A 24,114-nucleotide genomic window follows, 5' to 3' on the forward strand; every position below is an offset into this window, starting at 1 on the left:
AATAAAGTAATTCAGATTCAGTAGTTTACCTTGATATTAACTACATTTTAAAACAGATGCAGTATATTCCATATACTAATAAAAATAAAAAACAAGGGTCTTTTTGCTAAAATAGTAATGTTGGTAAATTCTACTGTACTCATGCTACATACTTCTTGGGTTTGAATTATGATGTCATTAACTAGCTGTGCAGTAGCCTTATATAAAACCAGTCTTATCTCAAATTGGGAGTCAACGTCATAAAGGATTTACTCATTTAATTTACTGACCTAAGCATTTTTCCTTTTAATATTACTTGTATATTAATAGCCAATTACTTCTCCCTTTCAATAACTACACTTTTCCTGTGCAGGAAGGTTTCAGAATGACAACCTTTTTCCTTTCACTCTTAAGTATTCTGTACACCTAAAATAGACCAATTGCAGGAAAAACAATGAGAAATGAAAGAAATTTCTTGCTGCCCTTAGAATGACTGAACTCTACACCTCTACACTCAAGAGACAAGTCTGAGAAATTAAAAAAAAAAAAATGGGAAGAGGCAATGTAAAAATCTCCTCAAATGTAGAAGAAATTAGACTAGTTTAGTTTTAATATCTTCTTTAATAAGACATTACAGCACACAACTGAGCCCCAAGTGTGTCAGTTAAACATGGGGATGCAGATCCATAGGAAGTAAAATGGAAACAAATATAATCTTACCCCATTCCTTTTGGCAATTAATGGAAACACAGAATACAACGGACCAATTCCCTCTCAGTGTCTCAGATTTTATAAAGTCTTTGAAGACACCATAACAGTTTTATGATGAACTTTGCTGTGATCTGTTAAAGAATCTTCAAATTAAATAATGAGGATGCTTAAGAATTATAGTTTTCCCCTTAGAGCAAATTTAACTCAAACATAATAGAAAGGGATTGTACGAATTATCCTTACACAAAGCATGAGAATTAATGTCTTATGCAAGACCAATGCAGCTATTTTCCTATCACTGAGATATAACATTAAATATGGTGTCTTCAGCTGCTTATAAAAAAGGGTTAAATACAAGAACAAAAAGCTTTTATTCTGAATTACAGTCAGTAAAACAAATGAAAAAAAAAATAAACCAAAACTTGTGAATGATTTTTAAATGATTTGTTACTAAATGTAAACATACATATGGTCAAAGCATTTTTAAAAACCTTTAAATTGTAATTTAACCAGAACTTCAATAATACCCACCACAAGCAATCAGGCAAATTCTTATGTTCTGGTACCCAACATATTAGGAAGTAACAGATATTAAATCTGAAACTTAGGAAATTAAATACATGGAAAAAAAGACTAAATTAAGATTGCAATAGAAGTCGCTAAGAAACTATCACCACTGAAGAAGCTTTTCCTTGTCAATATCTTAAACTTACAGTGAAGTCAAACAAGATGGGCAGAATCTGCACAGCTACAAAACAAATGCAGTGATAAATTACAGCAGAAAGAGGGAATGCATTTTGTAAATCCACAGGATCAGATTTGTGGCTCTAAGCAATTACCAGCAAATAGTTGAGTGTTCTTCCTATTAACTTTAAAATTTAAACAGTTACAGCAGTTACACTAGTAAAGTTAATAGTTGACAAGAGCAAATTAGAAGAACCCTAAAATTGTCTTAACTGGGAGGGATTTACCTCATCCATCTGAACCAGCCCATTTCCCCATCCTCAGAGCCAAAAGAATGTGGAGATTGGCCTATTTTAATCCTTTACTAGTTCAGATAGAAGTCATACTGTACAGTCTTGGATTTTAGGAACCAGCACAAAGTAAACTCCTAAAATCAACTATTCATTTACAAAGGAAAGGAGGGAGAAGGTTTTGGGGAATTAACCCAGCGACAAGCAATTCCAATCTTCCTATTAATAAAAAACCATTCATAAAATTGGCCAAAACATTAATAACTTCCAAAAAGTCCTTCAAAAATTGAGTTTTAATTGCCAATTAATGAACTTGGATTCTGAAAGAATCTGGTATAACTTATATAAGATAGATCTTTACCAGTTCACATATGATCCATCATATTTTGTATTCAATGGCAGCCTTACTGATGATTTTGTTATGGCATATACTTCAGAACTTAATCTTTCAGAAGGGCTCACTGAAAATCCAACCACATTAGGAATTTATCAGTTATCTACAGGGTATACCTGGCTGGCAGCTACGGCCAGGTCATATAGCAAGTTGAAATATTCCAACCTCAAACATAGAAACATCAGAGGGGGAAATGACACATGATGTTAATACACTAAGGCAGCAAGTAAGTCATTTTTCACCTAGGTCAACAGCTGCCAATAAAACTGTATGAATGAGTCTGTTCTAGTTTAACTAATGAACCTGCCACTGAGCTGAGAGAGGGAGATTAAGAATTGCGCTTGCAATTCTAGCTGACGAATTCATTAGATTTTCATAAGGCAAATAATGTGGAAAGTTAGAACAGAATTTCTAGAACCATTTATCCTGTGATGTTGTAAAATCAAAGTACTACTTTATTAAATGAGTTATTTTACACAATATGAACATCAATATAATTACAATTGTAAAAAAATTTTTATAACAAGGATGGACTGATTTTCAGATTTCCAAATCAGAGTCAACTGTACATTTACACAGAATTGTCTTTGCATGAAGACCAAAAGGGAACAGCATAAAAATGAGTGTTTCTGTAGCCCCTTTATTTTTGCTGATCAACAGTTTGTTAGAAAAGCAGCTGCAGGTTTGTTACCTAAGGTCTGAGACAGTAGAAGAGTCAAAGGTGTCATGAATTCACCTATAAAACATAAATGAAATTTTCAGTGAATGTAAGCATTGCACAAATACAACTTAAATGCATTTCAAATGTCTAAGAAAAATGCACCACATGCATAGGCTATCAAGTTAGTCTGATGGATTTGTCAAAGATTTTATAAACAACAAATCTTCGATGAATTTACTTTAAAAAGAAAAAATTATCTCACACCACCATCACCACTTAGGGAAAATAAAAAACCAAAAACCAACCACACAGAAAGTGTAAACAGATTATTTTCAAGCAACCATCAAGTTTATATAGTATATGCCTACATTTGCCATATACCTCAATGCACTCAGAAGCTCTGTTAGATACTGGAAGTGAAATACCTGCAACAAGGCACTCAGGAACATTGTTCTGCATCGTTTCTGGGAGCAAGACCCTCAAATGCCTTTGTAATAGTTATTTTCTTTTAGCTGGTAAGTCTCTTCCATTCTTGGACCAGAGTTGGTCAGCATCACCTCATCCCCCCATTTTGGGCTACAGTAGTAAAATACTTGGGTGTTTCAAAGGCATTGAGAAGATCTGGTTTGGGAAAATGGGCTTTTATCAATTGTAAAGGTAAACATGAGCTTAACACGGGGAAGCAATAAAAACTCAGCTGGAAGGTACACATTATTTTCAGTTACAGAAGATCATTTTGCTCTTGCTTACAACCTTGACATTAACAAATGAAAAGACAAAAGGTCAACTACCTGTAAACAACTTTATGCCTGAACATCAGCCAATTCTGGAGGAAGTGGAGTCTTAGGATGCTTGCTTTCAAAGTGCTGCTTGAAGGTCTTCGGGTCTGGCATTTGTGTCTAATTAAAAAATTGTGGAAAAAAGAAACCTTATTCATGAAATAAAAATGTTAACTTTTCAAATCCTGAGCCTGCTCATGATAGACAATTATCTCCAAAACACTTTTAAGTTCCTGTAACTAGTGGTGGACATAAAAAAGGACCTTGTAACAAAGAAATTCCTAATATATCACCAAATTTCACATATGAACAAAGGGTGGGTCACTAAGAATGAGGCATTCTGCTTGTTTAACAGCAAACAGATACATTTACTTAACACATTATGTCAAGCAGGTTACCTGAATTCTCACAGAACCTTCCTATAGTAATCTTAAATTAGTTCCTACTATCCTTTCTCATTTCGCATGATAAAGAAACTAAAACCTAGACTGTAACTTGTGCAAGATCTGTTTTAACTTAGTACTAGTACTTCAGTTCTCAAATGCTACACTATACCAACTTCCCTATGCAACGACCTTCAATTATTTAGTCTTTAGCCCATTTGATTAAACCAAAACACAAAATGAAAGTTTTTGCTGTTTTGTTCTGAGTTTTTATTTTATTTTTTAAAAAATATTTATTCATGAGAGACATGGCGGGGGGGGGGGGTGGGCAGGGAGAGACACAGGCAGAGGGAGAAGCAGGCTCCACACAGGGAGCCCGATGTGGGACTGGATCCCTAGGCCAAAGGCAGGCTCTAAACCGCGGAGCCACCCAGGAGTCCCAGTTCTGAGTTTTTATTTATTTTTTTAAAAGATTTATTTATTTATTCATTCACGAGAAACACAGAGCGAGAGAGAGAAAGGCAGAGACACAGGCAGAGGGAGAAGCAGGCTCCATGCAGGGAGCCCAACGTGGGACTCGATCCCAGGTCTCCAGGATCACAACCTGGGCTGAAGGTGGCGCTAAACTGCTGAGCTACCCGAGCTGCCCCAGTTCTGAGTTTTTAAATAGGTGAACCACTCTAAGTACTTTTAGATCTAAGTATTTACTCATTAGTAATTTAATGAAATTTACTTTTACCCTTCCTCTTTACAAAGACAAGTTGGAAAGTTGTCTTTACAAGTCTAAAGTTGCTTGATTTCATTATTTTGAGTGTATCAATGTTCAGTATGGACAAGATATTTAATGGATTTCCTCTTTTAAAGAGAACTTTTACATAGCTAGGAACTTCTATTCCATCAGTAATGCCTTCAGATGATGAACTTTAGTCTCAGAATCATGTCTTGCCAAGATCCTTTCCCACAACCTTACCCAGGTGCAGGACTTCGGGGGAAAAAAAAAAAAACACATTTATACATATGGTATATATATGCATATATATTGGACAAACTTTACTATGTACTTTTCCTTTGGGGCTTCTGCTAAGCTTGAACAAAAAAGCAAGAAAGAGATTCTGGCTTGGAATCTAAAAGAAACTTCTTTGAAAGGCAGTGTGTATACAAGTAGGCTCCAGAATTAGACTGCCTGGGTTCAGATCCCAGCTCTTTGCACTAGCTGGGTGATCATGCACAAGTTATTTAATCCCCATGACTCAGTTTACTCTTCTGCAAAATGAGAATACAAGTCCTTTATTTCATATGGTGGATTAGTGGACTGATACATATAAAACACTTGATAAGCACTGAATAGTAGTTGTTATGATTATTCTTCAAATCTATTAAAACACATTAGTTCTAGTCAATGTAAATATATTCCATATAGTTTTGCAGACATCCTCACTATGAATTTAGTGGGGGGAAAAGAAGTCAACTCTATAATCAGAGATATATTCACTTGTATCCTACATAGCTTAAACTAAGAATGAAGATCTGATTTCCTTACAAAGTTCAAAAGGCAGTATCTGCCCTGAAGACATCTTTATTCTAAACGAGGGAAAGGGACTTTGCTTTGTTCTCTCCCTTTCCCTGACACAAAGAGAACTGTGCCTGCCCATAGGAGCCATTCAAAAAATTATCTGTTAAATAGACAACTGAAGACAGACACTTAAAATAACCAGCTCTCCAATCTACTGTTTATTTTGCCTTAGTTGCAAAATTTTAACCTATATAAACAAACGTCCAAGGAAAGAATTGTCCACAGGAAAACTATGTCTTTCAATTCCCCTTACCCTACAAACAGTGCAGGTATATATTAAGGCAGCTTTGGCAGCAGCCTTTTGGTCATGTCCTTGTTTCTTCTTTTGTCCAGCTTGCTTTTTGGCATTTTTCTGCTGAGATTGAATCTTCTGCTGTCCACGAGCCATATCTAAAAACAGAAGTTGAGGCATTACAGTGATTAATACAGAATAACATTCTCAGAGTTGGAGACTTAAGTTTTATATAGGTATCAAAATGTATGAGTTTTCAAATTCTCACATACAATGCTACTAGAGAATAAATTAGTACAACCACTGTGGGAAACTGGTAGTAGTCTATTCTATAACCTAACAATCTCAGAATATAAATATATATATTTGTATATTTGTATATCAGAGCATCATTTCTAAAACTGGAAACAATCCAAATGCCAGTTACTGGTAAAATGGATACATAACTTGCCATATATTTATACAATAGAATATTATGCTACATCCAAAAAGAAACTATTGTTACAAGTAACAACATGGTTGTATCCAGTGTTAAGGGAAAGAAGCCAGACACAAAGTATATAGGTTGTATACAGTTCAAAATAGGCAAAGCTACCCTAGGAGGTAGTGACTGGGGGGAAAAAAAAAAGGCATGGGGGCGGAATTTAAGGGTGGTGATTGGTTCTATATCTTCATCTGGGTAGTGGTCATACGGGTGTGTTCATTTGTAAAAATTCATTGAGCTTTACATCTAAGATTTGTGCACTCCGCTATATGTAATCTTTAAAAATTTACCAGAAAAGTTTAGTGCCATTTCCCAAGCATTTGCTGGAGCACTTTACTTTCCAGTATTCACTGTTGTGAATTAAGATTTTTACAACTTTAAGAGGTAGCAGTCATCTATTGCTGGGCATAATGGCTGCCCTGAGACCTCTGGTGAAGCTCAAAATCATTAAAAAGAGGACCAAGAAGTTCATCCGGCACCAGTCAGACCAATATGTCAAAATTAAGCACAACTGGCGGAAACCCAGAGGCATTGACAATAGAGTACGCAGAAGATTCAAGAGCCAGATCTTGATGCCCAACATTGGTTATGGGAGCAACAAGAAAACAAAGCACATGCTGCCCAGTGGCTTCCGGAAGTTTCTAGTCCACAAAGTCAAGGAGCTTTAAGTGCTGCTGATGTGCAACAACAAATCATATTGTGCAGAGATTGCTCACAATGTATTCTCCAAGAAAGCAAAGCCATTGTGGAAAGAGCAGCCCAGTTGGCCATCAGAGTCACCAATCCCAATGCCAGGCTGCAGTAGCGAAGAAAATGAATAGACAGCTTATGTGTGTGTCATATTTGTGTTAATAAAGCCATAAAACTACCAAAAAAAAAAAAGAAAAGATTTTTACAACTTTAAAAGAAATAAGGGCTGTCATCTAAAGCTTCTAAAGGAGATACTAAGAGCAATGGGAACAGTTCTCTTAAATACTCAGGTTCCATAAAACTACTGTACTATCTTAAACCTTTCAAAAAAAATTAGTCCCTGCAGGATTGCTGGAGAAATAATTAAATAAGACTAAATTAGTTTCCAGTTGAGAGAATGAACCTTGTAAAAAGGGTAAAGATGCCTTTACAAAACTGAAATGCACCACCTTTTACTGATAGTCTGAAATGAAGCTAGATGGGTTAAAAATAAGTTACTGAAAAAAAAAAGTTACTTTACTTTTTCATTAAAATTAGTTTTCTCGGGGATCCCTGTGTGGCTCAGTGGTTTAGCACCTGCCTTTGGCCCAGGTCGTGATTCTGGAGTCCTGGGGATTGAGTCCCACATCGGGCTCCCTGCATGGAGCCTGCTTCTCCCTCTGCCTGTGTGTCTGCCGCCCCCCCCCCCCCCCCCCCCCCCCCCCCCGCTCTGTGTGTGTCTCTCATGAATAAATAAATAAAATCCTAAAAAAAAAAAAAAAAAATTAGTTATCTCAAACCAAGAAACAGACTCTTAACTATAGAGAACTGATGGTTCCCAGAGAAGAGGTGCATGGGGCATGGTGAAATAGGTGATAGGGATTAAAGAGTACATTTAATCATGAAGAGCACTGTGTGTATAGAATTGTTGATATTGTACACCTGAAACTAATGTAACACTGTATATTACTTATACTGGAATTAAAAAAAAAAAACTAAAGTCCTCTATTAGACAACACAAGTTAAACCTGCTCATAAAGGGTCTAATAGGCCCCAGTTGCTTTTTAAGTATATTGAAATTGGGTCCTAAGTAGAATTCTGATGTAGGACCTTGACTAGCACTGCAATTAAGCTTTAAGCTTTTAAATCATTGTAGGATATGAACACAATATGGATCTAGATCATCTTTACCAGCAAACGGGGCTGGCTTTTTTTCTGACTGGAAACCTAACCAGTTAATGGATATAAAGTCAAAGCATTTCATAGAAACACATGAGCTTCTTCCCCAAAAAAAGGGAAACTGAAGAAACAAATACACTGCTTGGCCAAATTCCCACTAGTATTTTGCTCAGGACTGAAAGTCAGATAAAACACAGAAGAGGATCAATGCTTTTTGTAAAGACTCAGTTGAATATTTTAACAAACTATAAAAATTTTTAGTATGCTAGTTTAGTATATTCTCAAATAATAGTAAATATTACCAGATGTGTTAGCCCTTGAAAACTAAACTTCCATTTTAGTTTTTATAAAGCCAAATCTTTATTAATCCCAAGCCAAGTGGGATGATTTTTTTAAAAATGTATATGAAGTACAAATGCCATGGCAAGCATATGGAACCTATTCCCACAGAAACAGATTTGGACACTTAAGTATGATTTGGATGATCATAGGTATTCAATCTTTATGTATCCCAATTTTCTATAACATCTTTTATCAGTACCTTATGTTAGAATACTTCAGTCCTCCATGCATCTGAACTCTTCTACAGAATGTCTGCTACGAATGCTAACACAGATCCTGTGGGTAACCTCAATTGATTTAAGCCACCAATTCCAGAAGTTTCTTTGGTAATTACAAGTTATTAACTATTTTCATGCAGTGATCTGCACAATGCAACGAGATGCACATTATTTTTAACTTTTCCATTTAGGGCTTCTCCTAAAATATAACATTACACAATAGATTTAACCCATTTTCACCTAACAGTAACAAATAAAACCATAAAAGCTTTAATAAGTAGAAACTGTAATCGCTTATTCTCATTTTAAAAACAGAAATCTTAGCACCTGGTAAAGGAAATAGAGTCAACAGTCTAAATGCGTGGGGTAGGCCCTTGACTTCCAACAACTCACTGCATTGATTTCCTTTCTGAAAGCAGAAATGCAAACGAACGAGCCACCTGCTTTTGGGCAGCTCAACTCAGGAACTGCTCTCAAGCCACTCGAATTTTCTACAAAATCTTAAGCACGACTTCTTAATTGCACAGGACAAACTGAGGCCCGCAGGACCCCTTAAGCGCAGGTTGTTAACGTAACTCTGTGTGGTTTTCTCAGAACGCTGCGGAGAGGGAAGTAGAACCAAGAGTTCTCTCCAAAATGAAGAGCTCTTACCGAGGCAACAAGTAAGCAGTGCCCCCCCCCCCCCCCGGAAAAGATCCCCTTAAAACCAAAACAGACGAGCAAGAAAAATGTTGGGATCCAGGAAGTAGGAGCATTCTCCACAACCCTCTGAAACCAAGAGGCCCGGGCTGATCGACGTTCCGACCCTAGCTCTTAGCCCCGTCCCGTCGGGGGAGGGAAGAGGAAAGCGCAGGAGAAGGTCGACCCCGGCCCCGGGCGGGGAGCCCCGTCCTCACCCCTCCTCAGCCGCCACACAGCCCCCACCTACCCGCCGCTTCCCACAGACCCCGGCCCGAGGCGCGCCTCCCGGGCTTCGGCTGCCGAAACCCGGCCCCTCCGGCCCCGGCTCCAGAAGCCCAGCGGCGGCGGCCGCCACGGGGTAAGGTTACCGCCGCGCTCGGCTGCCGCGGGCGGCCTGCACCCCGCCACCTGCAGGGCCCGGCAGGCGCCGAGCTCCCCGCCGCCGCGCCCGCGCCCGCGCCCGCGCCCGCGCCCGCCCCCGCGCCCGCACAGGGCCGGCCCGGCCCGGCCCCGCCGCCGCCTGGAAGGCCCGGAGGCCGGCGGCCCCTCGCGACCCGCCGCGACCCCGCCGCCAGGCCCCCACCCGGCTCCCCGACGTCCTGCGGCGTCAGCGCCGCCCCCGCAGCCGCTCACCCGGGCCGGGACAGGCTTGCGTCGGAGACCGCGCAGCGCGAGGCGGCCGGGGAGGTGGCCGGAGGGAGAGGAGGGGGAGCGCGCCCAGCACCGCTTCGGCCGCCTCCACCCGCCGAGGACGGGAAGAGGAGAGCACAACAGCCCGCGCCTCGCGCCCGCCGCCGCCGCCGCCGCCGCCGCGCGCGCCCGCCGCCGCCTCAGCCTCGGGGGAGGCCACTACGCTCGTGCCCGCGCACGCCGCGCAGCGCTCCCAGGCGCCCCAGCGCCCGCCCGCCCGCCGCCCACTCGCCTTCCTGCTGCGGCCGCCTCCCCCGCCCCGCCCCTGCTCGCACGCCGCCGCCCTTTCCGGTCGCACGGGCCAATGGCAGCGCGCCCCTGTTACATAAGCGTCGGGGGGCGGGGCCTGGCGGCGCCGGCGGCCCCTGCGCGACGGGAACTGCGGGGGACGTCGCCCCGTGTCCCCGGCGCCCCGCCCCGGCCGCGTGCTCTCTGGGCGGCTTCTGCCGGCGCGGGAGCCGCGTGATGCCGGTCCTGCTGGGTGACGGCCCGCGGCGTGTTTCGCAAGTCGCTCGCCAGCTCCCTCGGTGGGGCGGCGGCCGGGCCTCGGGCCCCGCGTCCCTTCTCACCCGCCTCCCGCCCCGCCGGCGCCTGCAGTGCCGCGGCCCGGGGACCGGCCCCGAGAGCTGCGCGGGCGCCGGAGACCGTGGGGCCCGGGGCGCCCGCCGCCCCCGCCGCGCCCGCCGCCCCCGCCGCCCCCGCCGCGCCCGCCGCCCCCGCCGCCCCCGCCGCCCCCGCCGCGGCCGCGCAGCCTTTGTTCTTTCGCGCACCGGCCCGCAGCCTGGTTCCCACGGAAACCACGGTTATTTTTACCAGTCTGGGGGGTTAGGGAGTTGAGGATTCCAGCCGCACTGCCTCGGCGCCGCTGGCTGGGTCCCCGGCCGGCTCCGCCATCTACTACCAATGCGCAGAGTTGCTAGTACTGGGGGAAATGGCTAAGTTGAATTTGGTTGTTGTTTGCGTCTTGATTTACAGGCCACGACCTCAACCTCCAGTACCTGATTAAGAACTATTGCGGTTGTGATCTGCTGATCATCTGGAAATGGCATTTTAGACTTTGGCTTTACGCCGCCTCTCCCCCGCCCCGCCCCCCACCGCGCGCGTTGGTTTCTAATTAGATTTATTAGTAACGAGGAAAAGGGAAGCCTTTGTGTTTGGCGTCCTCACCTTGCCCATAGCGTCCACGCTCCACTCGCCTGTCAGTACCCAGGAGAAGCGAGTTTAATATAAACTCGGGGGAGTGGGATACAGTCGTGACAGAATGGTTCAAAATAAGCGGGAAGGAGCTAGCAGCTCGTCGCATTTGGGTAGCATACAATGATCTGGTTGATAAGTCCTTCCTTATCCTCATTTCAGCCTCTCTCATCTTTACTTTCATATCTCTCCCCGTTTTATCATTTTTATTTTTTTAAACACTCTTTTTTGATATTTTATTTATTTATTCATAGACACAGGGAGAGAGGGGGCAGAGACACAGGCAGGGAGAAGCAGGCTCCACGCAGGGAGCCCGACGTGGGACTCGATCCGGGGTCTCCAGGATCACATCCCAGGCTGCAGGCGGCACCAAACCGCTGCGCCACCGGGCCTGCCCCTCTCCTGGTTTTAAATTGACGTTCTTAAATCTTACCGATACCTCTCCAATATTGAGCTGCAAGCTCATTTTCATCACCATATGCTCAGTGCCTAGCAGTGTGCTAAACATGGTAGGCACTGATTAAATGGATGTTGGCCAAATGAACTGGAGGTATCTAAAGAAAGCAAAACTTTGGACATAGCATGAAGCTCTAGCTTAGTCAGTAGTCACCACAACCATAATGACTGTGTTAACCTGGCTAACAGGAGGGGGATGAGGTACTCAGAGAACCTAAAGACAGGAAATCCAAAGAGCTGCGTTTGTCTAGCCATGAATCAGAGTGGGCAGTGGAAAGGGACAGAGAAATTTGGCAGGCTGAAATAAGTCTTACCTGGAGAGGGGATTTTTGCTGTGAGGCGATATTACTATGCCACTTGTTACCGATGCCTAGACGAAATATCCATTTAAGCTAGTGTTTCTTAAAATTCTGCATTATACCACCTTTTAGGTATGGTAAAAGCTAAGGACTTTGCCCCCAGAAAGTTCGTATACATAGAAATTTATCTCCATTGGTAGAGTTTCTCAACCTTGGCACCACTGACACTTTGGGCTAGATAATTTGTTGCTCTGGGGGGCCTGTCCTAGGGATTGTAGGATGTTTGGCAATACCCCTGCTCTGTAACCTTTTGATGCCAATATCATGCTATCTCCAGTCGTCACAAATGAAAAATGTGTCCATATCTTTCCAAGTGTCCTCTGGGGGTCAAAATCTCCCCTGGTAAAAACTGCTGCTTACAGGATATGGTATTATGGTAACTTTATATGTTGGTTAGGGCATTTGAAATATGAAGGGAAGAAAGGAATGGATAAGATTCAACATCTGAGAAGTGATGAACAGTAAACGAAAAGTGGATGAATTAGCATTACTACCAGCTGGTGTCCTACTTATTCTATAGAAATGTGACAGCAACTGGGATATGAAAACCTTAGAAGGATTTTTAGACACATTGCTGGTTTTAATTGTGAATGCTGCAGTATTTCTATTGACTAGTTCTCTTCTACCTTTAGACAATTACTCGAGGTTAATATACAGTAATCATATGCCTATTTTTTTTAAAGATTTTATTTATTTATTCATAGACAGAGAGAGAGGCAGAGACACAGGCAGAGGGAGAAGCAGGCTCCATGCAGGGAGCCCGATGTGGGTGGGACCCGATCCCGGGTCTCCAGGATCACACCCCAGGCTGCAGGCGGCGCCAAACCGCTGCGCCACCAGGGATGCCCCCATATGCCTATTTTCAAGCCAAAATCACAACCAGGTTAAAATGCTTCTCTAAAGACCTAAAAGATTTATTTATTTGTATTCATGTCTGATTTTCAGGAGTGAAAGAGTTGATAGTCAATATATTATTTCTCAAACAGATTATTCTGAATCACTTTCAATTTATCTGTGGCATGTAGGTTAATATCTAAATATAGTAAAGTGCTTAGCTTAGAGGTTCATTAGAGTTTAAAAGAGGCGAGGTCCTGGCCCCATAGGTCCTTCCATCTACTGACACCAATAATAGCAATAATGACAACAATAAACTCAAAACAAAAATGTTTCCTTTTCTAGCTCTTATTCCTCTAATCAACTTCTTGTTGCCATTTCTCGGGGCTACAACCTCGATTCTCTCATTTTCTCTATACTCTTTCCCCGAAGGAATCTCATTCACTCTTGTGGCTTTAAATAATGAACTTCAGATGACCCTACATCCGCCTACTAATTCAACCCTCTCTTCTGATTTCTAAATTGGTATATCCAAATGCCTATTTTCCATTTCCACTTTAATGTTTTATAGACATTTCATATTTAAATACCGTATGGTATTGAATCAAAGAAGCTGTTGATTGTAAGTTACATTTATCTCCACCAAGATAAAAAAAAAATGACTGCCATTTGAACTATGGCATAATGCTAAGACACCCTTGATTATATAATACATCTCAAATTTCAGAGATGTTAAAATCAGTTTTTAAAATATTGTAATTTATTAAAATTGCATCAAAAAGAAAATACTTAGGAATAAATTTACAAAAAGAAGTGCAAAACTTATATTCTGAATGCTACAGAACATTATTGAAAGAACTTACAAAACACCTAAATAAATGGAAAGGCATTCCATGTTCATGGATCAAAAAAAAATTAATATTGTAAAACTGGCAATATTCCTCCAAATTTATCTGCAAATTCAGTACTTCCCCTATCAAAATCTCAGCTGTCATTTTTGCATAAATCAACAAGCTTATTGTGAAAACCATCTGGAAATTCCATGGAACCCAGATGTGATAAAATAAGAAGTATATTTGGTCTTTGACCCCATTCCTGGCACAAAGCTCCAAAAAACCTTGGAATTTCCTGAGTGATATGAGTGTCTTTTGTCATTCATAAGGAGCTCCTTTTGAACATACCTGAATTTATGCTAATGAAATGACTTGGGGTGGGGCCCCTACATGTCAAGATAGGACTGGTTACCAGAGATAGACTAAGTGATTAGAGGATTAAAACTTCCAGCCCTAACCACCAACCTCTGGGGAAGCAAAGGGGAGGGGGCTGTAGATTAAGCTCTATAAAAACTACTGAGCAATATTTGATCAGCTTCCAGGTTGGTAAACGCATCCCCATGCTGGGAAGGTGGCACACCCCAGTTACATGGGAACAGAAGCTCCTGCACTTGGGACCCTTCTGAAATTTGCCCTATGTTCTTCCTCATCAGGCTGCACATCTACATTCTTTATAATATCTTTTACAATAACAGTTTAAACATAAGTAAATGTTTCTCTGAGTTTTGTGAGCTGTTCTAGCAAGTTAATCAAAACTAAGGAGGTGATTATGGGAACCTCTGATTTATAGCAGATTAATCAGAAGCACAGGTAGCAAGCTGCTATTGCTATTGACATCTGAAAGCGGATATTGGGGTAGTTTTGTACGACTGACCTCTTAACCTGTGGGACCTGATGCTATCCCCCTAGACAGTAAATTGCAGGATATCTATCTGGTGTTGCAAAATTGATGTTTGGAAGTCCTACCTATCTAGTGTCAGAAGGGAAGTAGTGTTGTAGTGCACTATTGGGAGTAGAGGAGACACAGGGAAGAGGAGTCTGTTTTATCCTTACATCAGAATAGCCAAAACAATGTTGAAAAGAGGAACAGAGTTGGAGGATTTATACTTTCCAATTTCAAAACACACTATAAAGCTATAGTAATTAAGACTGTGGTACTATCATAAGAACAGACATATAGATCAATGGGATAGAATTGAGAACCCAAACATATATATTCACATTGATTTCGACACAGATGCCAGGAAAATTCAACAGGGAAGGAGCAGTCCTTTCAACAAATGGTGCTGCAACAATTGGATATCCACATGTATAAGAATGAAATTGGATCCCTACCTCATCTGTATACAAAAATTACAATGGATCACAGATCTAAATGTAGATGCTAAGAATATAAAATCCTTAGAAGAAAATACAGGAATAAGTCTCCATGACCTGGGGTTAAGCAAAGCCTTCTCAGATATGACACCAAAAGCACTGATGACAAAAGAAGTAACCCAGGGGTGCCTGGGTGACTCAACTGGTTAAGTGTCCAACTCTTGATTTCCACCCAGGTTATGATCTCGGAGCTGTGGGATCAAGCCCCACTTTGGGCGCTCCATGCTGGGCATGGAATCTGTTTAGGATTCTCTCTCTCTCTCCCTCTCCCACTGCCCCTCCTCCCCCATCTCTGAAGAGAAAAAAAAAAGAGGTAACTCATTTAAAAAATGGGCAACAGATCTGATTAGGTATTTCTTCAAAGAAGACATACAAATGGCCAATGCATACAAGGAAAGATGCCCCCCATAATTAGCCCTCAGGGAAAAGCAAATCTGAGATAGAACTTCACACCTATTAAGATGGCTGTAATAAAAGAGATAGGTATTAAGTGTTGGAGTGGATGTGGAGAAGATAGACACCCCTCCCCCCATACTTGCTGGTGGCAGTGTGAAAACATTCTGGTAGTTCCTCAAAAGGTTAAATGCAGAATTATCATATGGTCCAGGAATTCCTGTCCTAAGTCCACATCCAAGAGAAATGAAAACTTACATCCACACAAAAACTTGTACATGAGTGCTCAAAACAGCATTCTGGCTATTCATAATAACCCAAAAATAGAAACAACCCAAATTTTCGTCAATGATGAGTTGATAAATAAAAGAGGTATATCCATAAAATAGAATACGAGTCAGCCATAAAGAGACATTAAGCACTGAGACAGCATGGACAAATCTTGAAAACATTATGTTAACTGAAAGAATCTAGACACAAGAGACCACATATTGTATAATGATTTGATTTATCTGAAATGTTCAAAATTGGCAAGTCTATAAAGATGAAGTAGATTAGTGGTTGCCAAGGGCTGGGAGAATTGGAGGGGGATGGGAAGTGCTTGGTAATGGGCCTGGACTTTCTTTTGGGATGATGAAAATATTTTAAGATTGGCTGTGGTGTTAATTGCACAACTCTGAATATACTGAAAGCCACCGAATTGTGCACTTTAAGTAATTTGTATCTTATGTGAATTATATCTCAATAAAGCTGTTATATTTTTAAAAAGTGATTTTGGATGACAAAAACTGGAACATCCAATATTCTCTCCACTGCCATGCAGCAAATCTCCTTCTGATCCACTTTATTCCACCTCAGAAAGGCACTGCCACCCACTGGGGTAACCATTTCAAAACCTTATTGTTAGCCCTGATACTTCTCAATCCCTTATCTCCCACTTCCAATCTATTGCCAAGTCATGTTGACTCTATTCCAAAATATGTACTGACTCTCTCCGCTTTTCACCAACTGCGCTGCCATTGTTCTAGTCCAAGTCGCCATCTTTCACCTGGTTTGTCTGGAGCAATTAACCTACCAGGAAATGAAGAAATTCTTCAGCTCTCCTTTAGTATAATTACTTCTGGGCAATCATAATGATGTTTTAAAACTGCATATCTGCTCAGGTTACTTCCATGCTTAAAACCCTTCATTGGCCATTCATGGCACACTGAGTAAAATCCTGTCTTCTTATCATGGCACACAAAGCATTGTCTGGGCTCCTGAAATTCTTTTCTCTTGCTGTGCCCTAGCCTCCATGGTCTTTCAGTTCCTTAAGCCAACCATCTCTTGCCTCTCTTGTATGCCCTGCCCTCCCTTCGAGCATGGCTACTTTCTATTCTCTCTTCAAATTCCAACTGAAGTATCACATTCTCAGAGAAACCTTCCTTCCTTGAGCGCCCATCTGAATGAGGATTCCCCTGGGGGCACCTGGCTGGCTCAGTTAGGAGAGCATATGACTCTCAATCTTGGGGTTGTAAGTTTGAGTGCCACGTTGGGTGTAGAGATTACTGAAAAATAAATATTAAAAAAAATAAATAAATGAGGATTCCTCTGTGTGGAGAAAAAGGAGCCCTTGTACACTGTTGGTGAGAAAGTAAACTGGACAGCCACTGTGGAAAATAGTGTGAAGATTCCTCAAAAACTTAAAAATAGAGCTACTATATGATCCAATAATTCCTGTATTGGGTATATACCCAAAGAAAACAAAGACACTAATTCAGAAAGATATGTACACTCCTGTGTTAATTGTAGCATTATTTGTAATAGCTAAGGTATGGAAGCAACCTCAGTGTCCATTGATAGATGAATGGATAAGGATAACGTGGTACACAAACACACAGAGGAATATTACACAGCCATGAAAGCAGATGAGATCATGCCTTTTGAGACAAGATGGACAGACCTGGAGGATATTATGCTAAGTGAAATAAGTCAGACTGAGAAAGACAAATACCACATGATTTCACTCATATGTGGACTCTAAAACAAAAACAACGGAATAAACAAGAAAAAAGCAAAAAATACCTGTAAATACAAAATATACTGATGGTTGCCAGAGAGGAGGGGGAACAGAAAGATGTGCAAAATTGGTGAAGGGGAGATATGTGCTTCCACTTATGGAATTAATAAGCTGTGGGAATAAAAGGCACACCATAGGGAATATAGTCAATAATATTGTAATAGCAAGATATGGTGACAGATGGTAGCTACACCTGTGGTGAGTATAGCATAATGTATAAACTTGTCAAATCACTATGCTGTCCATCTGAAACTGATGTAACATTGTGTGTCAACTAAATACTTTTTTAAGAAAAGAAACAAATGCAAAAGGCAGTTCTAAGGGGAAAAAAATCTATACCATCTACTATGTTCGTAAAAGTAAAAAATATTTAATAGCAAAAGATTTAAAAAAACTATAATGGGGGTAGGGTGTAGAACAGTATTTAAATGGGTAGCATCAAGGTTATTGGTTCCATTAAGGGCAGTTAATGAATGCAGAAAAACCTTCAGGTACTTACTTTTGAAAAACAGCTTTAATGAGGTATAACTGACATACAATAAACTGAATATATTTAAAGTGTCAATAGGTAAGCAAATATTTTCCCTGGTTTAGTGCTCTTGCAGCATCCTGTACTTCTCATTCTTAGCACTTATCATGTACACAGTTTATTGTAAACATAGATTGTATTCATATATACATAAACATATAAGTATATATATACACATATGTATATATGTTTACAGAATATATATGTACATATGTACATTTCTCCTTTCCATTTGACTTCTAAAACAATGAGATGTGACACTTACATAGTGCCTACTATCTACCAAGTACTGTACTTGACACATTTTCATTCATTTAATCCTCTTGATGATCCTTAGGTAACTGAGGTAAAAAACAGTTAAGTTACCCAAGATTACTCGACAAGTAAGTGGAAAAATCTGGTTTCAGACACCGGGCTCACTGGCCTACACCACAGCAGTAGGTGCTATAGCTCTTTTTGCCACCCTAGTGTAGCCAACATTGAGCATAGTGTTTGGTATGGTATAGACATTGCATAAACCCTTGTTGAGTGAATATATGCCTGAACGATCCCTGCATACCAGGTGAAGAGTCCTCCTAAGTATCACAGAGCATGCTGTAATAGGATTTACATAGTGATAATAATATAAATATGGACCTACCCACAATTATAATTACAAATATAACTTAATTGGGAGGATGGGGAATGAGAAGTCTATGTGTGATGGGGCCAAAGGAGGGCGGGAAGAGCACTCAAAGAGAGCTAAGTTCTCACTTGCCACGGTTGGAAATCCCTAGATAATGCATAAAACTGAGAAAAACTTTCAAGGGGTCAGTATAAGAATCTTACTGGGCGACACTCTCGGGTCCCCTCCCTCTTCTTCGGGAGCTTTGTACTATCACTCAATAAACTTTGCTTTGTTGCCCACCAAAAAAAAAAAAAAAAAAAAAAAAGGAATGTTACTTAGAGGTATAGAGATAAATACCAAAAGAACGGACTAAAAGAATTGTACATAGCTGTGGCTGAAAAGAGAGAATTTGGCAGGCAAGAAACCACTGTTTTTCATAACTAGTCTTGTAGGACTAGTCATATGTTTCAACTGTGTGCATGTTTTACTGTGATAAAACAGAAACTAAATGTACAAAATGGTTTGTATTTCTAATAATTTCCTAACCATGTTTGTTTCCAGGTGGTATGTATGTCTTCATGGTGCTCAGTGCTTCCAGGTATCATAATATCAGTCCAGGTATTATTAGCACCCTTGGCATCTCCCTGCATTAGTTTCTACTTTTCATTCCAGGTAAGGACATGCTTTGGGTTCCACCGTTCCATTTTTCTAGTTCTCTGCATACCATCCTTATCTTTAGACCATCAGGTAGCTGAATGAGCTAGGGGAGAAGAGAGTATCCAAATTTAATGTGCCCATCCTCGTTGTCATTTTATTACATTAGTACTCTGAAGCAGGTGGAAACACCAAAACAAAATAGAAAAATCAAGCATGGAGTGTTTCATTTTTCCCCAGACATGAATTCGTACAGGTGTCTCTTGGGTGAGGGCCTTTGCCTTGATTTTAACCATAAAGCGTTTTTAGTCCAGTTGATGGTTCACTGATTTTGTCAGAAGTCTGCTGACTGCACTGGTGATGGATGGCAGACTGATCCCATACACAGAAATGAGTCCTGAAAATGACTCTCTCATTTCTCCTGACTTCTGCCGATCTGCAGAGATGTTTTTCTAATGTTTGGAGTTTGGAGGACAGAAGACAAGAAAAAAGCATTTAGTTGCACTCTGAAATTTAACCACTTTTTGGCTAAGTTTGGTTATTAATGCTTTTAACTACATGTTTAATTATATTCTATGTTTGATTTTAATAGTAGTTAAGCCATTATGGCTCAGAAGAATTTTTAATGACTGACTCCCCAGGTATAAAATCAAAGGGACAGTTTGAGTGACTTCCCAGACCCCTTCTAGTCCTTGAACTTCTGTGACTTGATGACTCAACATGAACTTCATGGTTATTTATTTATTTATTTATTTATTTATTTTTATTTATTCACAAGAGACACACACAGAGAGCAGAGACATAGGCAGAGGGAGAAACGGGCTCCATGCAAGGAGCCCGATGTGGGACTCGATCCTGGGTCTCCAGGATCACACCCTGAGCCAAAGGCAGGCGCTCAACCGCTGAGTCACCCAGGTGTCCCTTCATGGTCTTTTAACAGAGCTCTATTAATGAAAGGCAGAATAAAAATCACCCCCAAATATGCAAATTTGAAACCAAGGGTGCTTACTATTTACATAGAAAATGAAAATGTAATTTCATAATACTATAGGAAAGCATGAAGTGTTTGAGGGAGGAGCAGAAAATAGCAAGAAGGAAGAAATACTTGCTTGAAACTTCTGGCTTTTATTCCCTGTATCTTACGATGTTTTAATATCTGGGGGGCCTTCCAGCCACAGGGAGAGAGACTACACCTCCCAGGGCTAGCTAATCTCTGCAGATAACAGTCTACCTAGAATTATACCTTCTGTGTAAAAACACAGTCTCACATCTGTCCCCCCAACACCCTCCTTTTCTGACTCCCTGACAGACACCAATATTTCCCGGAACCTAAGTCGTCCCAGGGCCAGGTAGCAGGCCATCAGAATTCATCCCTGTAGCCTGAATTGACCTTTCTGTATCATCGTTCTGTTACTTACGTAAATTAAAATCCCGTGGGTCCAAATGAGACAGACATTTGGTCTCTGTTGACCGTGGGAACCAGGAGAACTCCCTGTACTGCATGTTCCTCGTGGCTATGGTTGGCTCACTTCTGTGGGACACCTTACAGATGATAACCCAGACCTCCGATTCAGTCCCCTTGCAGGCTGCATAGCTTTGCGGTATTTCCCGATCACGCATCCAACCCCTAGACTGGGCCACATTCGAAAAATAAATGTTTAATCTTAAAGTGTAAGGTGACAGGCCTGTGGGGACAGAGGTGGAGAATGACAGATAATCACTGCAGCTTTACTTGTTATTTTGGGACCATTAGTCATAGGCCATGCCCGACCAAAGCCACATCCCTCCTATTGTCTTCCCATATCAAACTGAATTCATTGTTGCTCTGAGCCTCCTACCCGTAACAATAGCCATAATTGGGGCACCTACTCTGTGTCTCTCATCCTCACATCAGACCTTCCCTGAAACTCCGATTATGTCTCATTTTTTGATGAAGAAACAGACTCCAAGAGGTTAGTTTTCTCACTGGCACACAGCTAGAAGGTGGGGAGCTAGTAAGCGTAAGAGCCAGGACTGAGAGTTGAAATCTGATTCTAAACCCTGCCTTCTCTCCCCCACGCCACACTGCCCTGGGAACGGATGAAATCCAGTGTGGAGAGCTCCTCGTGTGTCTGAACCGCATCACGCTGACAGTGGTTCACGTGGGCAGCAGGCATCTTTCTGTTGTCGTGACTAAGCCCTGCTGCTCTTCTGCGTTGCATGGGGAGAGCTCTTATGATCTCCGGCTCTTGTTTCTTACTCTGAAAAACAAGGGGTTTGGAGTAGATGTCTTTTATGATAACAATTTGGATTCTTAAAATGTAACTTTGCTACCCTCTGATGCATGAGACATTTCTATTTTAAATCCTTCTTATTTCCAAAGTAGACTTGAAGTACCCAACTACTCAAGTGTTAGCTTTATTTAGCTGATATTTTATCTTTTTTCTTTCTTTCTTAGAATTCCAGGAAGTCAACAAAACACGTGAATTGGTTAACCTGAAGGAGATCTTTAGTGGCCTGAAGTTTGAAGTACAAATAAAAGAAGGAGGTCTTTATTTATTTTTTTTTAATTTTATTTATTTATTAGAGATACAGAGAGAGAGAGGGAGGCAGAGACACAGGCAGAGGGAGAAGCAGGCTCCACGCAGGGAGCCCGACGTGGGACTCGATCCCGGGTCTCCAGGATCGCGCCCTGGACCAAAGGCGGCACCAAACCACTGAGCCACCCAGGCTGCCCGAAGAGGTCTTTAATAAACAAATGATGTGTCATTTGGGACAAATGCAATATGATGTGTAGGTTCATCCAACATGGTGGTCAGGATACTTCAAGCATACTCAGCATAGTTAACATTTCCAAGGTGTATGTGTGTGTACGTGTCAATCTCAGTATTTAATTTCACTACCGATTGGTCTCAGCAGGGCTTATGCTTTTAGCTATCTTTCTGTCGGTGGGGATGGGTAGATACGCAAGATCCTTCTTGTGTCTGATCTATATTTTGACCTACGGCTTACACAGGTAAGACGTTTAGCTCACTAGAATCTGTGGCCCCAGGATAGCATATTATTATCTGGCCCACCAGAGGCTTGGACCGGAAGCCTTGTCCCATTAGCCTCAAAGTCTAGTCGACTAGCCTTCAAGTCTGGATCGCCAATCACTCAGTTCAAGAAATGTGACTTCTTTAAGGCCACTCATGCTACTTGATTGAATCTCTGTGTCTACATTTTCCCCAGGGATAGTAATACCTCTGTGGCACCCAATAGAAGCCAATATTTTGCCTGATATTTGATGTTGATTGCAAGTAGTTGACTGGCTTATAAGATAATCCAATTAACTGGAGAGAAAGACAGTGATAAATGTTAAAAACAATTGTATTGATTAAAACCTAATTACAACTAAGTTGAAAATTGGCTTTTTTAAAAAGAACTTTTTTAGTTTAGAGGAAATTTAATATGAGGAAAAGAGAAAGAAATTGAGAGAAATAGGAAGAGGATTTTTCCTATTCTGAGGTCAAAAGTTTTTGAAGAAGCATATATATATATAGTATATATATATATACTAGTCCTTGTTTTTCTTACTATTCAATAAAATGCACTATTCATAAAATTTGCTATAACATGATGATCCTGAGTTCTTTAATTGTCAGACAAACTCCCTTTTGCTGTTTTATCATTATTGTAATTAGGGTGTTTTTTTCAGCTGGCACAACATTGTTGATTTTTCTTTTTCTCATAAATGTTTAGCCTGAATTGTAATAAAAAAAGTGGCAGAGTTAAAAAAAACTAGGTCATAAATGTGTATTAAAATGGGAATGAAAGTAGCAATTCCAAAATATTGGAAATGTGGCTGAATAAGCATTTACAGCAGGGTGTGATCCTAAGTACTACCAATACATCTGGTTGCTGCCTCGTTAGGAAAGGGATGAGTCGACTCGCTAGACGAGTCCAACCGAGACTAACCAGAAGCTCTGAAACTGTGTGCTAGTTCTCACCTTCTGCTCTCCTAAGATGATGTTTGTCAGCTTAAAAAAAATTGCCAAGCAATGCATTTTTCAGCAAAACAAAATGAGCCAGAGGATTTTGATATCATAGCAGGGTTTTTGGTGATATCAGTGTAATTTCTGAGAGCAGTTGACGGATGTTCACCATCTTCTCGCTGAACATGTGCCATGCCATGTCACTAACTCCTTTATACTGAAAATCTCGTGAATGCTCTGGTAGCGTGACATACCTGCAGAATTGCCAATGGACAGTCATTTTCCATCATCTAAAAATATGATCAATCTATTTGCTCAAAGGAATTCTCACTCCACAAATCTGATTTTTGTTTTTTTATTCATCTTTTTTCTCCTCCCACACAAAAAAATAAGCTTGACAATGGTTGAAACTTTCTTACATCATTCCTGCTTCATTGACATCCCAAAGTATGTGTCAGAGAAGGGAAATGTAGAGGGACTGCCTTAATTCAGCATGAGGACTAATTAGGAATCCCTCTGGAAAATTATAGAAGTCAAATCAAGGCCTGCTCAAATGAGATAATCAGGAGGTTGATCGTATCTAGAAAACATGTTGATTTCTATGAATAACTCAAAATGTCTCATCTACTTACTTATTAGCCTCTTTGTAATTACATTGTAGGGAATAATTTTTCGTTTTTTTTTTCCGCCATTTATTTCCGCTACTTTGAATTTGTCATTACAGCAAGTAAAGCATTTCCTTAAAGCAACAAGAGTAGTATTTAAGAGATCTGTTAACAGTGGTGAGGAATTTAGAAATAGAACAGTCCTAAAGTTTGTAGGGAATTAGCAAAGACCCCCGAATAGCCAAAGCAATCTTGAGAAAGAAGAGCAAAGCTGGGGGCATCATGCTCCCTGATTTCAAACTATATTACAAA

General features: G+C 40.9%; 1 protein-coding gene, 2 long non-coding RNA genes and 1 pseudogene across 7 annotated transcripts; 2 read left to right on the forward strand and 2 right to left on the reverse strand.

Annotated features, from left to right (window-relative positions):
- Positions 1 to 580: 580 nt before the first annotated feature.
- Positions 581 to 10,889, reverse strand: ZNF706 (zinc finger protein 706). 4 transcript variants are annotated; one of them, XM_038555218.1, is made up of 4 exons: positions 10,763 to 10,889; positions 5,708 to 5,844; positions 3,511 to 3,618; positions 581 to 2,794 (listed from the first exon to the last, which is right to left on the reverse strand). In XM_038555218.1, exons 2-3 carry the CDS (start codon positions 5,840 to 5,842, stop codon positions 3,523 to 3,525), a joined length of 231 nt encoding a protein of 76 aa, XP_038411146.1. In that variant the 5' UTR covers positions 5,843 to 5,844; positions 10,763 to 10,889; the 3' UTR covers positions 581 to 2,794; positions 3,511 to 3,522. The 4 variants fall into 4 exon arrangements, with proteins under 4 accessions (XP_038411146.1, XP_038411144.1, XP_038411147.1 ...); XM_038555216.1 differs by lacking the exon at positions 10,763 to 10,889 and adding an exon at positions 9,893 to 10,125; XM_038555219.1 differs by lacking the exon at positions 10,763 to 10,889 and adding an exon at positions 9,507 to 9,529.
- On the forward strand, positions 5,926 to 6,975 carry LOC102155988 (annotated as a pseudogene).
- On the forward strand, positions 8,998 to 22,003 carry LOC119864266. Of its 2 annotated transcripts, none has more exons than XR_005368442.1 (2): positions 8,998 to 9,240; positions 19,152 to 22,003. It is a non-coding gene; the product is annotated as an uncharacterized LOC119864266 (long non-coding RNA). The 2 variants fall into 2 exon arrangements; XR_005368443.1 differs by lacking the exon at positions 8,998 to 9,240 and adding an exon at positions 9,297 to 9,617.
- LOC119864268 lies at positions 19,382 to 20,929 on the reverse strand. Its single transcript, XR_005368444.1, has 2 exons — positions 20,663 to 20,929; positions 19,382 to 19,696 (listed from the first exon to the last, which is right to left on the reverse strand). It is a non-coding gene; the product is annotated as an uncharacterized LOC119864268 (long non-coding RNA).
- Positions 22,004 to 24,114: the final 2,111 nt, after the last annotated feature.

Source organism: Canis lupus, chromosome 13 (genome assembly GCF_011100685.1).
Source record: "Canis lupus familiaris isolate Mischka breed German Shepherd chromosome 13, alternate assembly UU_Cfam_GSD_1.0, whole genome shotgun sequence".
In the NCBI taxonomy this organism is placed as follows: domain Eukaryota; kingdom Metazoa; phylum Chordata; class Mammalia; order Carnivora; family Canidae; genus Canis; species Canis lupus.